This window comes from Sceloporus occidentalis, unplaced genomic scaffold, assembly GCF_023333645.1.
Source record: "Sceloporus occidentalis isolate IW3139 unplaced genomic scaffold, rSceOcc1.0.p SCAF_15, whole genome shotgun sequence".
Classification (NCBI taxonomy): Eukaryota; Metazoa; Chordata; class Lepidosauria; order Squamata; family Phrynosomatidae; genus Sceloporus; species Sceloporus occidentalis.
Genome location: NW_028316995.1, coordinates 6,649,330 through 6,672,666, shown reverse-complemented (window position 1 = coordinate 6,672,666; position 23,337 = coordinate 6,649,330). Strand labels below are relative to the sequence as shown.

The following is a 23,337-nucleotide window of genomic DNA, read 5'->3' as shown; positions in this document are numbered from 1 at the left end:
ATACTGTGAAATAATTTCAACATGCATGGGGTAGGCATATGGCTATCCTGACTCTAAGGACTTGAATCTTTACATCAGGAAACAAAAAACAACCTAGATGGGCTCAATGCTTTTTATCGGCTGCCTAATTCTATCATTATATGTTTTAAATGAAATACCACCAAACAAGCTACATTGACTCCCAAACAAAAAAGCTCAAGCTACTTTAATGTATTAATAGTAGTTCAATTATTTATACTAAAAGTTGCTATGCAATAGTTTAAAGGGGCTCTCTCAGTTTACCGCTATCTACAATATGAGTGTGAATCCTAATAACTTATGAATGCTGACCTGTCCAAACAGAATTAAATGCCAATGTATAGATCAAGTATAGATCCCAAAGAACAGAGCCACATACTGAAACCCATCATGTAGTGAATAAAAAGCTTTATCACTTTCTCTCTGTTTCACTGTATCAATAGGTTATATTTACATTACAGCATAATGTTCTCCATAATGTGTAGTTATAGTATAAACACTTTTTTGGCTTTATGTGCGTCCATGTTTTGTGAATACTTTTGGAATTTTATGAAACAATTGTGTATGGTCAATTAGGTCAATATTTAAAACGTAAGAAAGTAACACTTTATATTGAGAACTATAATGTTTTAAAAAATATGAACACTAAATTGGCTAATTACACACCAAAGTATTGCGGATGAGAAAGATTATTTTACTTAATATGTATTATTAAGTAAAATATTATTAAGTTATTATTATTTTACTTAATAGATACAACCACTGCTAGTATAAGATACAATGTGTCCTACTGCAAAACTATCTGTCTGGCAACCAAATATATGCTGAAGCCTGTCTGTTGGAAGTTTGACTCAATCGTCAAAAGACATACAGCCTTTTAAAATATACATCTTGGACATGTACCTCCTTCAGTTCTGCATCTTCATTAGTTTTCCATCTTGGTGCTAGGTTTAAAAGATCATATTTCTTGCCAAGTAATGGAAAAATGTATAATCCTGTAAACATATGCAATATCTAGCAGACACAGGAATGCTAACAGTAGCAGTTGCTGGTCTCTATTGTATAAACTTCATCAACCCAAAATACAGTCTGGAATGGCTGCACTGTTGTCCCATGATGTTTGGGTGGCATGAGGTATGACAAAATGTTTAGATTTTTTTCTCTGGCTGTTTATAGAAAAAGTTTCAGGTATACTGATTTATTGGTGGTTGGTAGTTTAATTTGGCCTGATCATTTTTCACAGTTTTCCACTTCTCTAAAGTATCAATCATTGTCAACATACCATTTATCTCATAGTGTACTTCCGAAATATCACAGCTTCTAAGAGGTACCACCAGTAGGATCTTGACTGCTGTTAATGGGGAATTCACCTGCAATCTCAGCTGGTGGAAAGAGCTCTAGGTTAGTGAATACCCTAGAAATACCAGGATTTGAAATTCTTGGTAATTTTCAGCATTGGGCTTTGTGGATAAACCCCTATATATGTGAATAATACAAATCAGAGTGTAAATGCATGTGTTTATATGTGCCTTAAAGACTTGTGCGTTATCTAAATGCTTCTATGATTTATGTGAAATTAGATTATGTCTGTGTGACAGCAGTGGGAGTAGGAGAGGACTGTAGAAGTAGATGGGTTTCAATTCACAATGAAGACTTATTTGAAAAGACAGCATGTATTAGCTAGAGGTAAGTAGAAACCAAGACTGGTAAACACACATATGTATCCTGAGCTGGGAATAAGGCCCTGTAAATAAAATGTAAGGCTTTGAGGTGGAACTGGGGATTAGCAGGCATGATGGGTCATTCAATGTTCTGTTTCAGATTACACAGTTTTAATTTAAAGGATAATGTCATGGTTTTATGTGCTAGCAGCATCTAATATGCGCTGCATAGAATAAATATCAGTAGGGTGTTTCACAATGCACATATATTCACTAATGACTTGTTTATTTTTGCACATAAGGCACAGAAACTGGTTGTCTATTTATTTACATAGAGAAATGGCTGCTTAGTGAATCATGTTATGTCACACTAAGTCACTTATTCACAAGCAAATGGTGTAGAGCACCTCAGAAGACCAATTTCTTCACTGGAGTGGCATTTGGTAGAACAGAAATCACACACACACACACATATATATATATATATATATATATATATATATATACATATATATACATACATATACATACATATATGTGTGTGTTGTGATTTCTATTCTAATATATATATATATATTGTATTATATAGTAATATATATCTAGTATATTATATAGATATATAGATATAGTATATTATATAGTAATATACAGTGTATATATATATATATATATATATATATATAGTTTTCCTTATTAAGGGTAGTATATATTTAAAAATGGGGCCATTTGCAGAATTTAGTGTCACTCCATTGCTGCATAGCTTGCAAGGGTTCCAGTATATTTAAAAACAACACCACTTCACTGGTACTGGAACATGTACATTAAAATAAATACAATAAATACATAATAGAATATTAATATATCTTACAATCTAGGAAAATTTTTGATTGCCTGTTAGATACCCCTGGCACAGATAAACAAAAATAAATAAATACAAGTAACCTTTTGTGTACATAAAGCAAATGAATTTCATGGCACACACACTGGTGTTTAGCCAGGTCTTAGTTAATGTAATACACAGACTTGCTATACAGATGGCACTGACATATCATTTACATGAGAGAGTGAATTTGTAAGCATCTCAAATATAATAAAAATAATGCAAATATTTCAGAGCAGAACTTCCTACCTGGTCATCAAAATTGATAGCATGTAATCATACAGTAATAACTAAATCAGTTGCATTTTCCTTTCACTCCCTGTTATTGTTTACCATGGTGAGAAATATTAGATAGGGCAGTCTCAGCTATTGAATGTATCATCATAAACAATTGATGGGGGGTTTTTTGTTGGATTGTTTTGGCTTTTTTTGTTTCCTGAAAAAGAAAAAAGTCTTTTAGTAAAAAGGAAACAGAGAATTCTGTAGGTAGCATTTCCCCCAAAGCAATAGTTCAAGAAAGCAAATGTTTACATTTAAAAGGGATGTGGCCAAAAATGTTCCTCTTGCTCCAACTTTGTAGTAACCCTGGAAAACATACAGATCAATAATAATTCCCCGAGCTCCCTAAACACTGTGCTATGTTACTCTTTGAATAATTAAATTACAATGTATAATATGATTAATGTAAACTGATCAGGTCAATGAATAGTCAGAAAAAGAAAAACAGAAAAGGGATGGATTTCTGTTGAATTTTACAATCTGGTCCCTTGATCTCACCTGTAACTTTACTGACTGCTAGAAACTGCATGATCCTGTATGTGTGATTCTAAAGGTTAGAAGAAACAGTGCATCTCTTTGGTTACTTTGATAAGGAAGTGATCCCCAATTAGAGAAACAGAATTAGCAAGATTTGTGGGTTTCATCTCTTCACCTGTGCTTGACAGCATTTTATGCTGTTACATAATGTTTTCCTGATCCAGGTGATCCTTTACAAATAACATTTTACACGAGAAAACAGTTAAACAATAAATTCAAGCTCTTTCATACTTGTCTTCTCGGTTTATTAAGCACACTCCTTTCCACCACTTATACAAAGGGAACACTAGCATAAGAACATGTCCACACACATGAAAACCTCTGGTAGAATAGTGGCATGGGGTAGCAGCAAGTCGTTTACAAGGCATTTTCTGGTCTGTTATAGAGTGGTAGTCCTTGTGATGGTCCCATTCTTGAAGTTGTAGCAAGGGTCAGATCTCAGGGGTTCTTGTTGAAAGTCCAACGGGTTGTTGTTACACACTCTACTCTTCAGGGCTGTAGCATAATAATCCACAGGTTCATCTGTGCCATTTTCTAGCCAACGAAAACACACGATCCTCTGGAAGGACCTCTTAAAGTTATCCGAGAAGAAGGCATAGAGGATGGGGTTGGCACAACTGTTGGCATAACTTAAAATGATGGAGACATGGTTGATGGTGGCATCCATGTGGGGTAGGAAAAGGTTAAGGAGCTGTACTATGTAGAAGGGCATCCAACAGATTACAAATACTGTGACAACCATCAATACCATGCGTGTAATCTTCTTCTCCGATTTCTTCCTCTGTTGCCAGCCTGCCTTCAAGGCTACTGCTCTCATTTTTACAATGATGAGGATGTAACAGAGACATATGGCTACCACGGGGAGGAAAAAGCCCAAGAGAAAGGTGTAAATGACAAAAACAGCAGACCATGTGGGCTGGGGCCACATCAGATTACACACCACCACTCCATTCTTAGAGGACTCAGTGTCTGCAAAGATCAAGATCGGGGAAATAACCAGAATGGACACAATCCAAACGCAAATGTTGATCATCTTGGCCACAGTGGGTCTCCTGTATCTGGCCGCCCGTAGAGGATGGACCACTGCCACGTACCTGTCCACGCTTAGCACTGTCAGGCAAAACACGCTGGTGAACATGTTGATGCCGTCCACACTGAGGACTGTGCGGCACATCCCTGAGCCAAATGGCCAGTGCTGCAGGGCTGCAGAGGCAGCAAGGAAGGGGACGCTCAGCATGAAGAGTTCGTCTGCAATAGCCAAGTTCAAGATGTAAATGTTGGTGGCCGTTTTCATTTTGGCATATCTTAAAATGACAAAAATCACCATGGAGTTCCCAATGAGCCCAATGAGGCACACGATGGCATAAATGAACTGAATTACTATCATGCTCACATCCCTTTCAGTTTCCATGGGGGCACTGGTGCTGTTAGTGTTTTTATGGATGCCCATTATGTTGAATGGGTACAGAGTTCCAGACGTGTGCCTGGACTGATTCCATGTGCTTAGTAGAATCTTGGCCTCCACCGGCAGCAGGAGATCTGGGGATGCGGTCATTGTAACTGTCCCATAGGAATGTAGTGGAGGTGCTGCGGCTGTACCAGAGATCCTCAGCTTAAAATGGATCTGAGCGAAAAGAGAGAGAGAGAGAGAGAGAGAAGAGAGGGTGAGAGGAGGGAGGGAGAGAGATAAGTGGCAGATGATGCAGTGCAGCTGCTTGCGGTGTGTATGTGTTCTGTCTGTTGTTGCTCCTTCTGTATAAAGTCTTCAGCAGCCACTTAGGTTAGATCCAGGCGCGCATCACTCCTCCATCGTGGGCTTCACTATTGATTGCATGTTTAGCCTGCATTATTGGCAATGTGTCACGCGTGGTTTGTTCATGGAATTCAGTCACATCCCTACCAGACGAATAGAATGTGAATACACTTTCACTTCTAGCCCTATATGGACCATTCGTTCTGTGTCTCCTGGAACCTGGTGTTGCCACGCGTTGTGTAACATTGTATCCACTGGTGGGATCCTTCTAGGCAATGTAAGGGGGAAAGCTTGTGAAGGTGCCGGGGGCTACTTGGGTTTTTCCCCCTCAAGAAAAGTAAGTCCAGAAATATACATTGCAGCTCATCTCAAATCACAGACATTAAGCAGTGTCTCTATAATGATGATGAATATATCATGCAAGTTATTTGTTAATTAAATAAAAGTAATCTGATTATATATACAGGATATTTCCTTTCCAAAACGCTAAATGAATGAAAACACAATTTAATTTAATATGCATTGCCATGGTTAATAATATGTATAGGAGCTTGCTTTATCTTTTTATATACAGAGATAATATAGGGATTACTATTATCATTATTATTATTATTATTTACATATACATATACATATTACATTGGACAGAGGAAAACAAAACACTGCAACTGATTAAGTGGCTTTTGAATCCATTTTACACTTCCTATAATAATATTAAATCATTCTAACAGATCAAGTGGGATTTCATTTATTTTCCTGAAATATATTTTACTTTGCTATTGTTGCAATCAGAGGTAGACTTCTGTGCTGGTTAAGTAACATTGAAATTCAATAATAACCATTTTGTGCTTTCTACCTTGTTCTCATTAGTTCACCCTTCTTCTTCCCCTTGAAACCATAGCTGGCACACTTTTAGAAGCATGTGACATATAGCTGCGTCTTCATGGTTGAATTAGAGTTATTGCCCCAAATAGGCAAACTTAAAGTACTGGGGACAGGTCAGCTGTAAACAGAGCAAAAGTATTCAAGGGACCATGGACCCTGCTTAAGGCACAGTACACTTATAAGGGTTTATTGAAGGCCATCTCACTATTCTAACTATTTGAACTGCCAATTCAACCTTCCTTCTTTGAGAAATTCACTAGCCGACCAGAATTACGCTTTAAGGTCAGTGGACCAGCATTGCAGGTATAGATCAACTGGAAATTACATGGAAACTAAAGGTATAGATCAAATAAACAACACATGAAAACAGCATTGCAGGTATTGATCAATAAGACATACAAATTCTGTATTTGCAGGTAAACATAAATAATGTATGGAAACATAGCATAGCAGATATAGATCAACAGAATAACACAAAAACCCAGCTTTGTAGGTATAGATCAGATATTGGAATTTAGATAAAATTCTGCATTACAGCTATAGATAAACCCCCTAAATGACAGGCATAGATCACAGGTTGCACACCCCAAAGGCCAGCCTTGGCATCCACACTGCCAACAAAAAACCTGACCAGCACCAAAATTACAGCATTGTCCCCAAACAGCCCAGCATACGACATCTCAGTCCCCAAACAGCCTGCCCTGTGCCATCTTTGTCCCATAAACACACTACCTGTGCCACCCTGCCTGTGATATCGGAGGACGTCAGTGCAGCACCATCATTTTGGCGGAAGTTGCGGCCATGTTATGTCCTTGGAGATGCAGATAAAGAAAGAAGAAAGCAGATAAAGGATGGAAGATTGAATATAGAATAGAGAAGAGAAGACAAGGGAGAAGACAGAAGATGAAGAAGATGAAGATGAAGCTGTGGAAGAAGAAGTGGTCGGTAGAAGCGGAAGTGGTTGGCAGAGAAGGTATGGACACATTTTGAGAGCTTCAGAGAGAGTGAATGTGACCAAAAATGAACTGAAAAATGTGTTTGAATCATTTTTGGACCATGTCTATAAAATAGTCATAAAAGAAAATAAGTGATAGAAACAAAATATTTTTCTAAAGCCCCAGCTGTCCTCTTCTCAGCAAATGTAGTTATACAGACATGCAAATTTTCAAACAAAGCCCATGTAGATTACAGTACACAACAAGTTAAGACATGGTTTATAATCTAGTAGGCAAATTTACCATCCAGTCTCCTGTTACCTTTAATATTGCTTGGACCCTCGCAAGCATTTGCTTGCCCCCTAATCTCCCTAGCATGCAGTCACACCCTCCATGATCAGTAAGGGCTTTAGGTGCTAAGGTTCCTTATGCGGGCCCCCTCTCAGTTACCCCTCCCCCTTCATCACCCCCTTAACCTGTCATCACCCCCAAAGGCCCTTCGTCCCATTCTTCACTGTATCACACCTCTCTTTTCTTCCCTAATGTAGTTCATGTATAGATAAAAAAAACAACACGTGGAAACACAGCATTGCAGGTATAGATCAACTGAAAATCACATGTAAACGCAGCAGTAGAGGTATAGATCAAATAAATAATGCATGGAAACTTTAAATTGCAGGCATAGATCCAGGGACATACCTAGAGTATTTGGGGCCAGATCCTGTATGTGTCACACACAAAAAACAATGAATGGCAGGAATATTTATTTCACTAATTTTTAACTGTATGTCATCTGGAAAAAAAAAATATGAATAAAATTATTCCTTTAAATAAATAACATTTACTGAACAGATATGGTACAGCGTAATTCCCACAACTATACAGTGAGCCAGACACCACTGCCCCTGAAGCAGCTTGCCTGTGCCACTGCTGCCCCTGAAGCAGCCTGCCTGTTCTACCTCTGCCCCTAAAACAGCCTGTCTGGACCAAGTCCGTCCCTTTAGCAGCCTGCCTGGGGCACTTCTGCCCCCCTAATCAGCCTGTCTGTGCAACTTCTGCCCCCTAATCAGCTTGCCTGTGCCACCTCGGCCCCCCTTATCAGCCTACCTGTGCCATTTTTGCCTCTAAACGCTACTTACTACTAATTTCATTAATTCAATCACCCACTAACTAACATTCATTCACCCACTCACCCATTAACTCTCCCTTACCCCCTTACCTCTCTCTCTTTCACTGGTCCATGGGGCCGTCTGGGCATCACCAGGGGAAGCACAGACGTCTATACTGCTGTGGCGCCCACACACTGTATGAGGAAACTCTATTCACGTTCCTGCTCCCCTGAGCAGGAAAAGAGTTTCCTCATACAGGGCATCAGAGCAGTAAGCTGTGGGCCCGCGCTAGGCCAGAAACCCCCCCGATGGGTAGCACCCTGGGCGGACTGCCCCCTTTAGGTACGCTACTGCATAGATCACAGGTCATATACCTCAAAGGCCAATCCTGGCACCCAGATTGCACACATAGCATTTGCCCAGCACCCAGATTAGACATGCAGGACCTGCCCTGGAAACTAGAATGCACACATAGGATTCGCCCAGAACCAAAATTGCATCCACAGGACCTACCCAGCACCCAGACTGAACACATATGACTTTACTTCTTTTTTCCCCAAACAGTATGTCTTTGCCTCCAAACTGCTTGGCTGTGCCATTTATGTCCCAAACAACCTGCTTGTGCCATCTTTGCACCAGTCTGCCCTGCCATCTTTGCCTATCTGTGCCATATTTGCTTCCCATTTATACATCCATATCCATGCTCTCACACACTTATGCATACATACATAAATAAATACACACTCATTCACATATACTCAGGAATACTCCCTCCCGCAAACTCTTACCTTATCTGCAGATTTCTCTTTGGCACTCGCACACGGCTACTCTATTGGGTTGGATCCAGTCCTCCCCATTGGATGTAATATATAATCCCCATCCCAAGGTGTGGGCAAGGGGTGAACAGGTAGGGCCTATGCCCCTAAAGGGCAAATATATTAAAAAAGTGAATTTATAGTAAATTATCATAAATTCATTTAATTACGAAAAACATATGATAATGTTCTACTTTATGTCCTAGGCTGCTAGCACCTTACCTTTATTTTGGACAGAAATATCTGTTTAAAGTTGAATTACTTGTTTTCCACAGCATTCCTATGAGTGTTTCCTAATAAGTAGAGATTGTGAAGGACAAAAAAGAAAGTTAAAAATATATCTCAGGGTAGATTTTGCAGTACAATTTCCAAGGTCAATAAATTATTTTTTCTGATCAAACGTCCAGATGTTCTTGTGCAAAAGATTGAATGTTCTGAACAGTATGGCATGAAGGCTATTGGTACCTCTTGTACCTAAATACAATAACAAAATAAACTAAAGTGCATACATTGTAGGCATTGCATGAGTGTAATGGAGGATGGATAAAAATACTAGGATGAAGGGCATATCTCATAGTGTATCAATGATTGTAGATTATTCATCATGGAGATCCATTAAGCTATGCCCGCTGGCTTCCTCTTGGTGCCCATGAATAAATGGTGCTTTAGGCAGTAGTTTGGACCATATTGTGAATAAAGCCTTTGACTCCTGTATTGCTCACTGTAAAACAGTTGACATGGTATTCCCCCAATTAATTTTAATAAGCTACTTGGATGGAAATTTCAGCAGCAGCATAAGAATATTGAACAAGTATTTAGCATGAGCAAGGTAATAATTTTTCTAAGTGATTTATTCCAATGTTTTACTCTCTGGAGTACATTATTGTCACATGCGTACATTTTGGAGACACAAAGAGCTGCCTGCTGTTATCACCAGCACTCGCTACAAGTGTTTGTGTCTGCTTGAGAATACTTTGTTTCCACTATACATTTGTTAAGACTTGTATACCTGGAATTATAATATGGTCAATAGTCCATAATCTGGAAACTGCAATAAGTAACACAATAAGATTTGTAGTATATCTTTCATATAACTCAGTCTTTACTTAAATATCCAAACATTTTTAACTGTGTTTTACTTGGTTTAGTCGACTATAGATTTGAGAAAAAAATATACAGTTATATATGGAGAACAATATTTATGCTCATTTAAAGAAATGTGTCATGTTTTTAGGTTCCACCAGTGTATTGGTCTCCTAACTACTTCACTAGTATTTCTCCACCTAACCCTCTCCTGCAGAAGTTTTTAAGAGCAAGTCAACTCCATAATGCTTTTTATGTTGTAGATGGTTTAATTAGCAAAAAAAACATACAATTACTGCAAGAAAGTTAAGGAATTTTGAGTAATTTTACCTATACCCCTATATATCCTTGATATATGATATATATCATATACAGTATATATTAGACTTAATATATGAAAATATACTTATTTTTGTTAGAAGGCCTCATTTTGAGATTTTAATTAAGTAGAAAGGAATGAAAGATTTATATTCTTTTTTTACAAGAACATATACATGTATTTCACTATATATGGGGATATGATGTAGATAAATATTAATGCACAGTGGAATAATTTCTCTATCTCAATTAACCAAGTATAGCTGGGTTGATTAATTTTCTCTGAAATTCGGGTAACTACTCTAATTATAGGGAATTATCACCTTTATTAACATAGCAATTTTTATACATTGTTATAATGACTCAGTTTTGAGCCTTTATGAGCTCAGCACACTTTTTATGCCCATGTTTATTATAATATAGCTAAAATAAAGTGCCTATATTACTGAACCAGGCAACAATTTATTTTAGAGAGAATTTTGTGAATAGTATATAAGCTGCATTTTACAGTAGCCAACTAGAAAACACACTAAGTCTAGAGCTATCAAATAATATAGCACATTTGAAAAATAAATAAATAAATATATGAGTAGAAAAAAGAAAACACATCATATAGTGGAAAGTGAATGAATTGTACAGAAGTAACTTTACTTATTTAAAAGCACCCAACTAAAACAACTTGAACAGCTTCACAAAAGGCCTAGCTGCTGCCATGGTGAGTGAAATGCTGTTGACTTGGGCTTTGCGAGTCCAATGCGAAGTTACTGGCTAACACTCAACATATACTACGATGAACTCAACAGCTTTTTGAATTGGTCATCCAACCTGTACAGTTGGTCATGCAAGTCAAAATATAAGTGTATCGACTGATTGAGTTTAAATAGTTCAGAATCAACTTTACTATTCCTGAAGAGTCCTGTACATTTTTTTTTTAATTGGAGTATCTTTAAAAATCAAAATAGATGAAACTAATAATGGGTACAAAACAATCCATTTAGTTTTCCTCCAAGAAAGACAGACAAAATAGCTTGAAAGACTTTATAAGAAATGTATGTATGCAACTCCATATCTTCACTAGTAACCATTTAATAACAAGGATCCTTACCTACTAGAGTGCCTTTGAATGTTTTTTCATATAGAAATATAATATATATAAAAAGCAGAGTACAAAATTGTCATGTAATGGCATTTTCATCAGAAGAGAGCTCGGAACAGTTTGTTGTGACTTTTTCTGTGTTGGACAAATAAATAGGCATCACCATCAACTAAAGATACCATATTCTTGGACCAAGAGTATTAAATGAGTATTAAATATACAACAAAATATAAATAACTCTTTAATATTAACCTAAATGTGTGCACTGTTAACACCAATATATTTTCAGATCCCACATAAAATTCAAATCTACTCCTAAGTATTTGTCAGACAGTATTTTGTATATAACATAAGTTATGTTGACAACCTGGACAGTAGGACCCAGGGGCTTACCTAGAGTATTTGGTACCTGGGGCGGATCCTGTATGTGGCACCCCCCCAACACTTTAAAACTGCATAGCTTCTATCGTTATATACTGGCACAGACATTGAAGGTGGTACAGCATTACTGTTATCATTATATACTGAGGCAGACATTGACGGTGGTACAGTAAAACACCTACCACTATATACTGAGGCAGACATTGACGGTGGTACAGCATTACACCTATCACTATATACTGAGGCCGACATTGACGGGGTACAGCATAACACCTAACACTATATACTGAGGCAGACATTGAGGGTTGTACAGCGTAATCCCTATCACTATACATTGAGCCAGACACTGATAATATGGCAGCATAACTCCTATCACTATATACTAACCCAAACATTGATGTGGTGTAGGCCTACCACTTCATGCACCGAAACGAAAATTCTGGACTGAAACCGAAAATCCAGCATTTACCTGTCCGAAACCAAATATGACCCCCACCATAAAAAAAATCTCACACTTTTATTTAAAGTAAGTAACACAGCAAAATAGCTAAAAAAATTAAATAACAATATTATATATATTGTGGTAAAGTGTATGGGAGAGTGATTGATGGGATATATGTCTCACCTGGTTACCTCAGCCAGGCCTGGTAGCAAACCCAGGTGCTCTCAGGGGAGACACTGAATGAAGGAGCAGCTACAGCCAGCGCTGCAGCCCACCAGGTATGAAGCTTTACCCCATACAAAACTGGTTACTTTGCTTTGCGTCAGACCTTAGGCTGCTAGAGAGGTATCCTGCTGTTTAGTTAGAGCCGGACAGGCTTATAGTTTGTTTTGGTTACAAGGTGCTCTGTGATTACAACATCTAAATAAACACGCTTTTACGTTGGAAACCTGTGTGAAACTGTCATTGCCGCCCCATGCGTGAGCTGTCCCCTACAATATATATATATATATATATGATTGTTAGCAGCAATCATACTCCTATCATGCCCAGGCAAACCCAGATTCCAGCATGTACTAGCTGACTAGCATGATAGGAGTGTGATTGCTGTTAGCAATGATATATATATATATATATATATATATATATATATATATATATTGTTATTATTATTGTTCACATGTGAACTCAGCACTGGAGGCATAGAATCAGACATACAAATCCCGTATTTGCAGGTATACAATAATAATGTATGGAAACATAGCATGAGATAAAACTACAGGCATAGATCACAGGTTGCACAACGCAAAGCCAGCTCTGGCGTACACACTGCCCACATAGAACCTGACCACCCAGATTACACACATAGGATTTACCATCTTTGTCCCCAAACAGCCCAGCATGAGTCAACTTTGTCCCCAAACAGCCCAGCCTGTGTCATCTTGGTCCCCAAGGCTCAAACATCCTACTTGTGCCATCTTTGCCTTTCCACAAATCAATTTTACATCTATCATACACACAAACACTTTAACAGTCACTCACTAATTCACACTTTCATTCAGACAATTCATCCACACATTCATTCATTCTCTCACTCATTCTCACTATCTACCTTTCCCCCTTTTCTACCCCTTCTCACTATCTACCCCCTCTCCCTCCCTTCTCACTATCTACCCCCCTCTCTTCTCACTATCTACCCCCCCTCCTCACTATGTACCCCCTCCCTCCTCACAATATAGCCCCCTCCCTCCTCACTATCTACCCTCCCTCCTCACTATATACATGTTCGGAGCGTAGTACTAAGCCTTGGCTAAGTCTAGGTGTTAGCACTTGATATCCAAGGCTTAGTACTACGCTCTAAAGCTTTTTTTTTGTTCTCCCCACAGCGTAAATATTTGCGCTCCTTATCTTGGGTTTAGCGCCCTTATTGGCACAGTTACTTCATAACATGTTATTGTGTCTGGAAACTTGCCACGCACCAGACAACATGCTAATAAGATACCTAAGCATTAAAAGGGATATTATACCCCTCATCACTATCTTACCCCCCTCCCTCCTCACTATATACCCCTCCCTCCCCACTATCTACCCCTCCCCCCCCCTACCTCCTCACTATCTATCCCTCTCTCCCCCCTCACTATCTAAGTTTAAACCTACTAATTTTCTTCATGTCACAGTTATGAATTCTGCTTATTATAATGGCTGTAAGGAAACACTTATAAGTACTTATAATCAGTTGGACTACAGTAGACTTTACAATTAATTACAAATAAAACATGCACGGCATTAGCTTATTCCTTGTTTATATGTTCCTACTTTATAAGTAATGCCAAACACCACATGGAGCGATCCACACAAAATTGATTAGGTTCTAATCTTCTCTAATTTAATTTAAATCTATTTGTACTTTAACATTACTTATCATTCTTCTGCACTGTTGTTTTTAATCATTATCGGCAGCAAGCCCATAGTACTAAAGTACCAAAAGTAATGACTTAATAAACATTTAGAGGCGGATTTACTTTTTACTTCAAATGTTCAAATAATATGTTCATTCCTTGTGCAAAGAATTAGCACTTAACCCACTCTTTTGTTATTTTTTTCTCTTCACTTCAGTAGGAAGAAGTATACATTAATAAAATCATTTTTTTTAAAAATCCTAATCCCAAAAAATGTTCTAACTACGCTATGTCATGCCATCAAGTGGATTTTTGTATGCCGGTAAACCGCTGGAAGCAACAGAATTTTTAAAACCTTTATCAAATTATTTAGGGTCAATTTTGACTAATGTTTAATCTGAAAATACTTGGCATAAAGATTTTTCATTTTCATGTTCAATGATACTTAATTTACAAAATCACATGATTGGACAGCCCCTGTCTTACCTACACACAACATTATCCAATAGTTCCCCTCCTCTTCACATGCAAAATGATCAGACAGTCCCTCTACTCCTTTCACACCAAATGATCCCACAGCCATCGTTTTATTAGCACACAACATGATCCAACAGCCTCTCCCCTTCTTTCACACAACGTGATCCGACAGCCTCTCTCCTCCTTTCACACAACATGATCTGACAGCCCTTCCCACTTCACACACATGTTCAGGGAACACCCTTCATACAGAGTGTTGGCGTGCATTCTCGTTCACACTGGGACAGGGCATACAGTGAAGCCCCAGTCATGGTGCACATTGCTTTGAGCCCCTTATAGCATTACAGACAATAACTACAATGACAAGGTTTTTATAAGCATGCGTTTAGCTAACTGAATGTCCAAACATAACAACGTATTTATCAGAAAACAGATTATTTAAAACCAAAAATCTTTAAATATGTATTCACATTGTGCCATGCAAAACTGATTCATTTTTAGCAAAATACCTAAATCCACTTCCCTGCTGTCTGGTAAAATGGCTCACTTAATTTGAAAAATGTAATTATGTCTGTGTAGTGCAAATACATGAGCTGACATAGACATATCAACTGTCTTCTCATGGGGGACATTGCTTTTCATCCCTAAGGAACATCAACGATCAAAAATCTTAATACATTTTTAAAAGTGTTGATAAATTACACTGTAAGCACACACTAAGCAGTATGTAGTTTTCACTATTGATGTCAGATGCCAAAGAACTTCCTAGAAGAGGCAAGCCTCAACAAAATGATTTTATCAATAAAGTTTGATTGGTCCAAGGATAGTCAGAAGAATAAACTTGAATAATCCAGATATTCCTCATTAAATGACAAATGTGTGCAGCATACACTCACCATTGGCTCCCTCAAATAAGTTTATGGACATTCCATGTGTATCCAGAATGCATGTTGGAAAAGAAGAGCATTTTGGAGTTTTCTTCTATGAAATAAACAATGAAAAGCATATTTATCCATCTTTTTTAACAAATAGGGGTTTTAATCCAAGAAGGTCTCAAGGTTACTCTGTAATAATAAAACTTAATAACAGCTTCTAATGCACCATTTGCTTTTTCAGGTGCTCAGAATGGTTTGGTGACCTTTCGCAATGTTTATTACCCAAAGTTCTTTCAGGACTGATGTAAGGCTTTAAGCTTGTTACAAATTTATCTTCAAATGTATGCTCAAGTTTATGCATTTATTGGTTTCAGATGTACTTTGCAATACTGAAATATTTTGCAATGGATCATTAACACCTACCATTTAAATAAATTATACAATGTAAAAAAGCTGACAGTTGTTAAATTCCATATAAATATAAATGTTTCCTAAAAACATCAACTATTCTCCAGGGAAAACACACACATTCAGGAAAATCACTTACAAAACAAATCACTACCAGGCAAATAATTTAAGATCACCCGAGAGCTGAGAGAAGCTCGGAAATGTATGTAAAATACAAATCACGTAGGATTTCATGAGGTAGGGATTAAATGTGAATAAATTGGCCACTGAATAAAAGGACTGTCAAACTGTGTTACATTTTACTGCTAAATATGATAACGGGATAAAACTCTGCATGTTGACTATATTTTAGGTCATTACTATACATAGAGGACATTTTAAGTTATAACAATCGGATAACCTTGTTACTCGAACCAGAACTCGACCAGTCTGACTGAATGATGGCCACCCTTTTACGTTATTATGTAAAAAAATTATGTTTTGCACTGCTCGCTGGATCAAGCCTATTATGTAGGATATTGCCAAAGCTTTTAACAATTTAGAGAAAAAAAAATAAAAAAAAAAATATAAGACTTGTGCATTTGGATTCATACAAACTGCAAATTTACAAAATTTTGGTGAATTATGTGATTTGTATGAAGCCACAAAAACGAGGCCAGACTCCCATGAAGCAGACCAAAACTAAGCAAAAAAAAAAAAAAAATCCAAAATTTGCGGGCCCAATCATTCACACTTTCACACTATCATTCTAAATGTTTCCCTACCTTCTCTGCTGATCATTTCCGCTTCGGCCGACCCTTTTCTCATCTTCTTGTTCTCCATCTTCTATCTTCTCTCTTTCGTTTTCTCTCTTTTTCTCTTCTATTTTCTATCTTCGTCCGCATCTTCCCAGACATAACCTGGCGTGAACTTCTGCTACAATGACTGCGTTTACGGTAACGTCCTCTCGGCCGATCCTCCAATAATTTTTGGCCCATTTGCACATGTCTAGTTAATACATTGTATGTCTAAGAATTAGGGTTGGGGATAATCTGGAATATGAACATTTGCAAGTAAATTTAGCCCTGTAGTAATGATGTAACAGTTTGTCACAGAATTCCAGCAGTTGACGCAGAGTGAAGTGCTATTATGTCCAGTTGCTTTAAGCATCTGTAGGGCTAAATCATTGCTGGTGTCAATCAACAGCCTTGTCCCTTCCAAAATGCATCACCCCAAGCTGAGTTACCTAATGTTAAAGCGGTTAAAGTGAGCACTTTTACATTAAGGGAATTTAAATGCCTGAACTTCTGTTTGTGCATTTTTTCTGGTGACGTAATCGCCAAGTAGGCTTAGGGCATCAGGTCCTGGAGCAGAACCATCTGTTTTTGTATGGCCCCAGCTGAAATACTCCAATTAATTATCACCTAAATGTGTAACCTTAAGAATAACCTGTTACTAAATCACTCTTTACAACCTGCCTTTGTAGCACAAGTATAATATATTTGCACACAAGTAGCATTTAAAACATGCGCCCATGTGGAATAAGAAATGCATAAAAACTTCATGACTTTCACATTTTAGGTTTGACTCTTTGAGTGACCTTTTAGATGCCCAGAAAGAGATGCAAGAAGCACATTGTGATTCAGAGCCCTCAAGCATTAAAGAGGTGAATTCATCAATGTCACCACTTTTGCCAATACAAATAGTCACCTTCGTCATGAGCGTGCAAATACAATTTGTTGACCGAGGCTTTCACTGGGACCAGCAATGTTGGCATGACAACAATGTTCCCCTGACAATCACAACTTTTTAATAACCACTATATATTTTGATTAAAAGAACCTATGCTCTTGAATCTATTTGAACAAGATTGGATATGTTTATGGTGTTAATGTCACACATTAATATTTATATATAAGTGAATAAGTGAAGCGGGGTTAGACAACTTTCCACCTACTGCTAAATGTTAACGCTGTTGTTCTGTCTACCCTGCTATAAAAGCTGCTAAGATTGATTTGTTCAACATACTAAAACGAGTTTAATTAATATGGAAAAGCATTTTAAGACTTTTTTTCATCACCTAGTGTGGAGTTTATTTTTGTTAATATAGTTACAACTAGATGTGCAAATGGACCAAAAACAAGAAAGGTTTCCTGCCATTTCGGTTCAGACAAAATTCTTAGGATTTTTTTATTTGCAAATGAAATGAATTGTCACTTACTCTCCTTCACTCACCCACACGCTCTCAAACTATCTCACTCTTGCTCATACTCTCTCACACTCCCTCTCAATGCCTCCCTATCTTCTCCCATAACAGCTTCCAGGTCTCCACTTCTCTGTCTCCTTCTCTGCAGCTCCTCTTCTTTTTCTCCTTCTCCCGGCTCCTCGCTGCTCCTGGCCCTCCCCTGCTTTATCTTGATCTCTTCCGTGTGCTTCCACAATAGGGTGGAGCATCTGAGTGCACCCTCTACGCTGATTGGAGGCTGTCCCTGTGGTGTGAACTGAGGCTCCACTGTGGAGGAGAGTGTGCACCTAGGCCCTGCTCTGTTTGGGCAACTTTTACACAAGGCCATGATTCTGCTGCAGAGAGCCAGGGCAGTGGGCCACCCGAGAAGACAGGAGAAAGAAGAAAGAGAGAACAAGAAGTAATGCGAAGAAAAAGGCGAAGTGGAGACACAGAGAAGGTAGGGAGACTTTGATAGAGAGCGTGTGAGGCAAGTAAGAGAGAGCGTGTGAGAGATTAAGTGATAATTCAGAGCCCTCTGCTTTGTTTTTCATACAAATTGACAACTTTAACAAACTTTCAAGACAAAAAGAGCTAGGCTTAAAGGTAGCCCTGCCTGCTTCAAGCCCCACCCATTTACCAAGCCCAGACTCACCACCTGCAAATGCCTTTTGAACTGGTACCCAATGGTGCGACACACTTACCTTTATTGCTATCAGTGCAACAGATCCCATCACCTTCTGGTTACACCAGGCCACACTCTACAAAAGTGGCACCATAAAGTACCAGGGCCAATTTTAATCCCCAGTCTGGCCATGGTTTTTATTCGTCCCCTACCTGTTGTTTGTGTTATATGTCTGTTTTGTAACTGTAGACTGTAATAGCTTGCTAGCAACCTACAATATGTTCTACATGGACACACGTTATGCACCCCACCCATATGTTGTATGTTTCTGCCACGTATTTCCACACTTGCAGCTTTTCACAATAGACATGGGGCATCACGCCTATTGCAGAAAGCCTCCTTATCCTGCACCGAGAAAGACTCAGATGGAAGAAGAAACAATCCCTAACACTGAGCTAATAGCAAAGGAGATAATTAACTGCTGCTTTCACGCTACAAAGCTAAAAACCACAGCAGGAGGTTAAATCCACACTCAACACTAATTAAATCTCAGGGGTACAGATTCAGACATTTGTGAGCTATAGCATTGCTTCAGAGAGTGGCTAATATCACAACAAATAAATGCTAAGTACCATGTAAATGTTATAACCGTATGTGGATTGTGTAATAGTTTTTCAGGTGCCTTAGTTTTTCTCAGTGGTATGTTGCATACCTCCCTGTAAGCTGGTATTGGTTTTGTTGGAAAGCCCTTGCATTGGACCCATTTTTATTTTCAACGGGCCCCACTGAAGTCTATGGACACGATTCAAATCTATTGGACCCATTCAGCACTGGGGACTGCTAGTGCACAATCCACTGCCATTGGGTCTGGGTGGATTACCTATCTGGGCAGTGATTTTCATGTCCTCTACCGGGGGGACTTGGACAAAAGGAGGGCATGGGTAGGGATATTTTTTCATTTTTTAAGTTTATTATTTTTGCGTAACACCCTCTGTCCCACATGGCAGCTATGGTGGGGGCCATGGATGAGGTCCATGCCCTTTCAGAGGGATATTTTCTTTTTAATTTTAGATATTTTAACACCCTCATCCCTCTGAGAGATTTTTTTTTAATAGGAGTTAAAAGGACTGGAGGAGGAGGGGGACTCATAATTTAACTCTTGGTCACGCTAATTTTGACTCAACAAGCAGTGGTACCTGGCCAAGGAACCAACCTCTGGGTTCCCTGCAAAAACATTAGAAGCAGATCAGACCCAACCATGCTCTGGAAAGTGGACTTAAAGAATGGTCCTATAAAATATAAAATAATGACCCCGCACTAGTAGCACAATAGTTGGTACTGCATGTAAGCGTTAGTGGAGCCAGGTGAGTTTCTGTGTTTTATAGCGTGGGTAGAGTAAGTGTAATTGTGGGGGGCAAAGGTATTCTTTGTCCCCTGGGACAGAGGTGCCTGCCTCTTTCTGTTGTGTTGTGAAATTGTTCCAAATTATTCAGGAACAGTTAATATGCTACAGAAGGGTCGTTGTTTCCAATTAAAAGCGACACACTTATCCATGGCAATAGATAATAAAAAAGATAATACATCTTCAAGAGGGCATTATTTATTTACAGTTCTGATTACTGTTTTGAGACAGTAATAACAGTAAGGTCATTTCAAATTTCAATACAATATTTTTATTATCTTCAGAAAAATAGGATATTTTACAACCATTTGCACTGTGTTGAAATTAGTAGACTTTCAATACAGGAAAAATATACCCAATTCTAATGCATGGACAAGAGTAAAATAGAAAAACTAAAAAATAAGTGCAGATTAATGTGAAATCTATGTAGCAATGTACCAAAAATCATTAATTTATACGAGAAAAAAATAAATTTATTTGCCACTTGTTACTAAACTTGACATTTCAGTGTTTATTTTCTAAAGAAGAGTTTGTCAAACTAGTTGTAGTTTTAACCCTCTAACTTCACTATTCATTTTGAAAGGGGAGCACTAGCATGTTTCTCCAGCAAGAAGGGCTGAGCTGGCCCTGTATAATGTAGAAATCAAAATGTACGGAGACTAAAGAAATGTCACTGATTTAACTATGAATCATACCGGGCAAGCCAAGCTTTTCCAGCACTCACTGGGATTAGTCCTTGATAATGAAGTGAAGTCAAGGATCTGTAACATCACCCTCCCGTCATCTACAGTATTCTGTCTACTTTCTGCCCAACCTTTGTTCATTACTTTTTTATAAGATTGTATATGCAGTTATACACGCATTTATTTTTAAACCGATACTTAAAGATAGCTAATATGTCTTTTACAGTATCCATATTAAAGCACAATTAAGTCATCCCTAACAGATGGTTTTTTAACGCAAACATACACTTTTATGCATATAAACACCTAGAAAAAGTGAAACAGGTTCACGTAAGCATTGTTTATGCCAGAAAGCACTCAGGATTCACAACTTTTGTTCGTAGCTAACCATAGCATTGCTTTTGAATGGTTTAGTGCCTTCCTGTGCCATATATTGTGATTCAGTGGAACAAAGTTTTAAAGAAAGAACAACACTCTATTTTCTTAATTAATTAATGGCAGAAAAATAAACTGCCATTTTGCCAAGTAAAATGAACACTTCAGAATGGAGCCATAGCGTACAGTTGAGTTTAATGACTGTTCTTGGCAAAGATTTTTGCACATATGTGCTAATTAAAACCAACTGAAGTAATAGAATCTAAGAAAATGAATAATATGAAATTACTTGAATAGTGATTTTTTAAATAACTTAATTACAATCAAAAATAATGGGACATGATATGAGAATTAACAATATTAAAAAGGTATGGTTTTAGCTGATGTTTTGCATACATTGTATACATTTCTGCTTCATAGCCTGTGCAATTCAAACTCTAGGTAATTATTTGCATACTTAGGTCCCCAGAGCCTTTAACCCCTTAAGGACCGGGCTCGTTTTTTCTTTTTGTACCCTGTGGGACCGAGGCTGTTTTAATACTTTTGTGGTGCTTGTGTTCAGCTGTAATTTTCTCCTCACCCATTTAGTGTACCCACATAAGTTATATATTGTTTTTTTCAGGACAAGATGGGCTTTCTTCAGATACCATTATTTTGATCGTATCATCTTATTTACTTTAAAAAAAATAAAAAAAACATGGTGAAAAATTGAAAAAAAAACACATTTTATGACTTTTATTTGAAAAATCTTTTACTCACCTAAAAAAGCAAGTAAAAAAACTAGCTAAATAGATTCTACTACTTGTCCTGAGTTTAGAAATACCCAATGTTTTTATGTTTTTTTGCTGTTTTTTGTAAGTTATAGGGCAATAAGTACAAGCAGCGTTTTATGATTTCCAAATCTTTTTTAACAAATCTGGTCAGTCTGCCTCCATCTCCTCTTTGGAAAATCTTTGAAGCCGGTTAACTCAATTTAACCCATTCAAACCATATATTTTTGAAAACTAGACACCCCAGGGTATTCCAAATGCTGTTATTTTAACCCTTTCCATGCACCAATTATACAACTACACTTTGTCAAACTTTGTAATAGTAATTTTTTTTAATTTTTTTCACACAAATTGTACTTTAGTTATAGATATACAGGTTCTGGTATATGTCACTGTCAAACAACACCCCAATGTGTGTTCAGGAACATCTCCTGAGTGCAGTGATACCCGACATGCATGGGTTTGTCGTGTTGTTTGAGATTTAAAATGCCACATTTGGGAAGTGCGCTTTTTTTCTCCATTTTGGTCAGTCTGTACCTATGCCCTATCTTTGAGCTCAGCCACTCCAATTTACCCCATCAGCCATTTTTTTTTATATTAGACACCCCTTGGGTTTTTAACTCTTTGTTGATATTTTTGAGAAATCTTAGCACTTGCTCAAAATAATAAACTTTATTTTTTTATTTTATTTTATTTTTTTAATACTTTTTTTTATATTTTTTTTACACATTTTGCTGGTACTGGATGGTTCATCTAGTGACATCACTGCATAATTATTTTTAAATGTTAGCACATTTTTCCCCATTTTTTTATTTTTTTTATTATTTTTTTAATATTTTACTAATCACATTGTGATTAGAAAGCTGGGCTCCATTGACTTGCATGGTTGAGTGCAGTACCTGTATTCAACCTGCCAGAGTTCTCTAGAGGGTCTGGAGACCGTCTAGCGAACTCTCTTCTTTATTGTTTTTTTTCCCGGTCCGCCGCCATCTTGCTGATGGCGAAGATCACCGGCAACTGCGGCTGTGACCGCTCTCCGGAGCGGTCACAGCCCATCCAGAGGTAAGTGTTTGGTGTCGCTGGATGCCTCCTGATCGAGGTATTCCAGCGACACCATTTAAGTTGGTCGCCTCCTAAACGCTTTTAAAACGGGCGTCCGCCGCCATACAATGTATGGCGGCTGTTGACGCCCCGGGGAGGGGCCAGACATGGCCCCCGATGCCGATCTCGGCCTTGCTGAATGCCTCGACATCGAGGCATTACAGTAACGCCGTTTAAGCGAAGAAAGTGATCGTTGATCACTTTCTAAGTTTATTTAATTTTTTGACGGTTCAGGTTTTGAACTGGCAAAGGTCGTTAAGGGGTTAAAAGGTCTGGTTATTAAATGTTATGAAAATGGTTAAATAGATAAATGTTGACAGGGTAACTA

At 37.9% G+C, this 23,337-nt stretch overlaps 1 protein-coding gene across 1 annotated transcript; it reads right to left on the bottom strand.

Moving 5' to 3' along the window:
* Window positions 1–3,754: 3,754 nt before the first annotated feature.
* LOC149303192 (somatostatin receptor type 4-like) lies at window positions 3,755–4,930 on the bottom strand. The gene has a single exon (XM_089481367.1). It carries the CDS (start codon window positions 4,928–4,930, stop codon window positions 3,755–3,757), a length of 1,176 nt encoding a protein of 391 aa, XP_089337493.1.
* Between the last annotated feature and the right edge of the window lie 18,407 nt (window positions 4,931–23,337).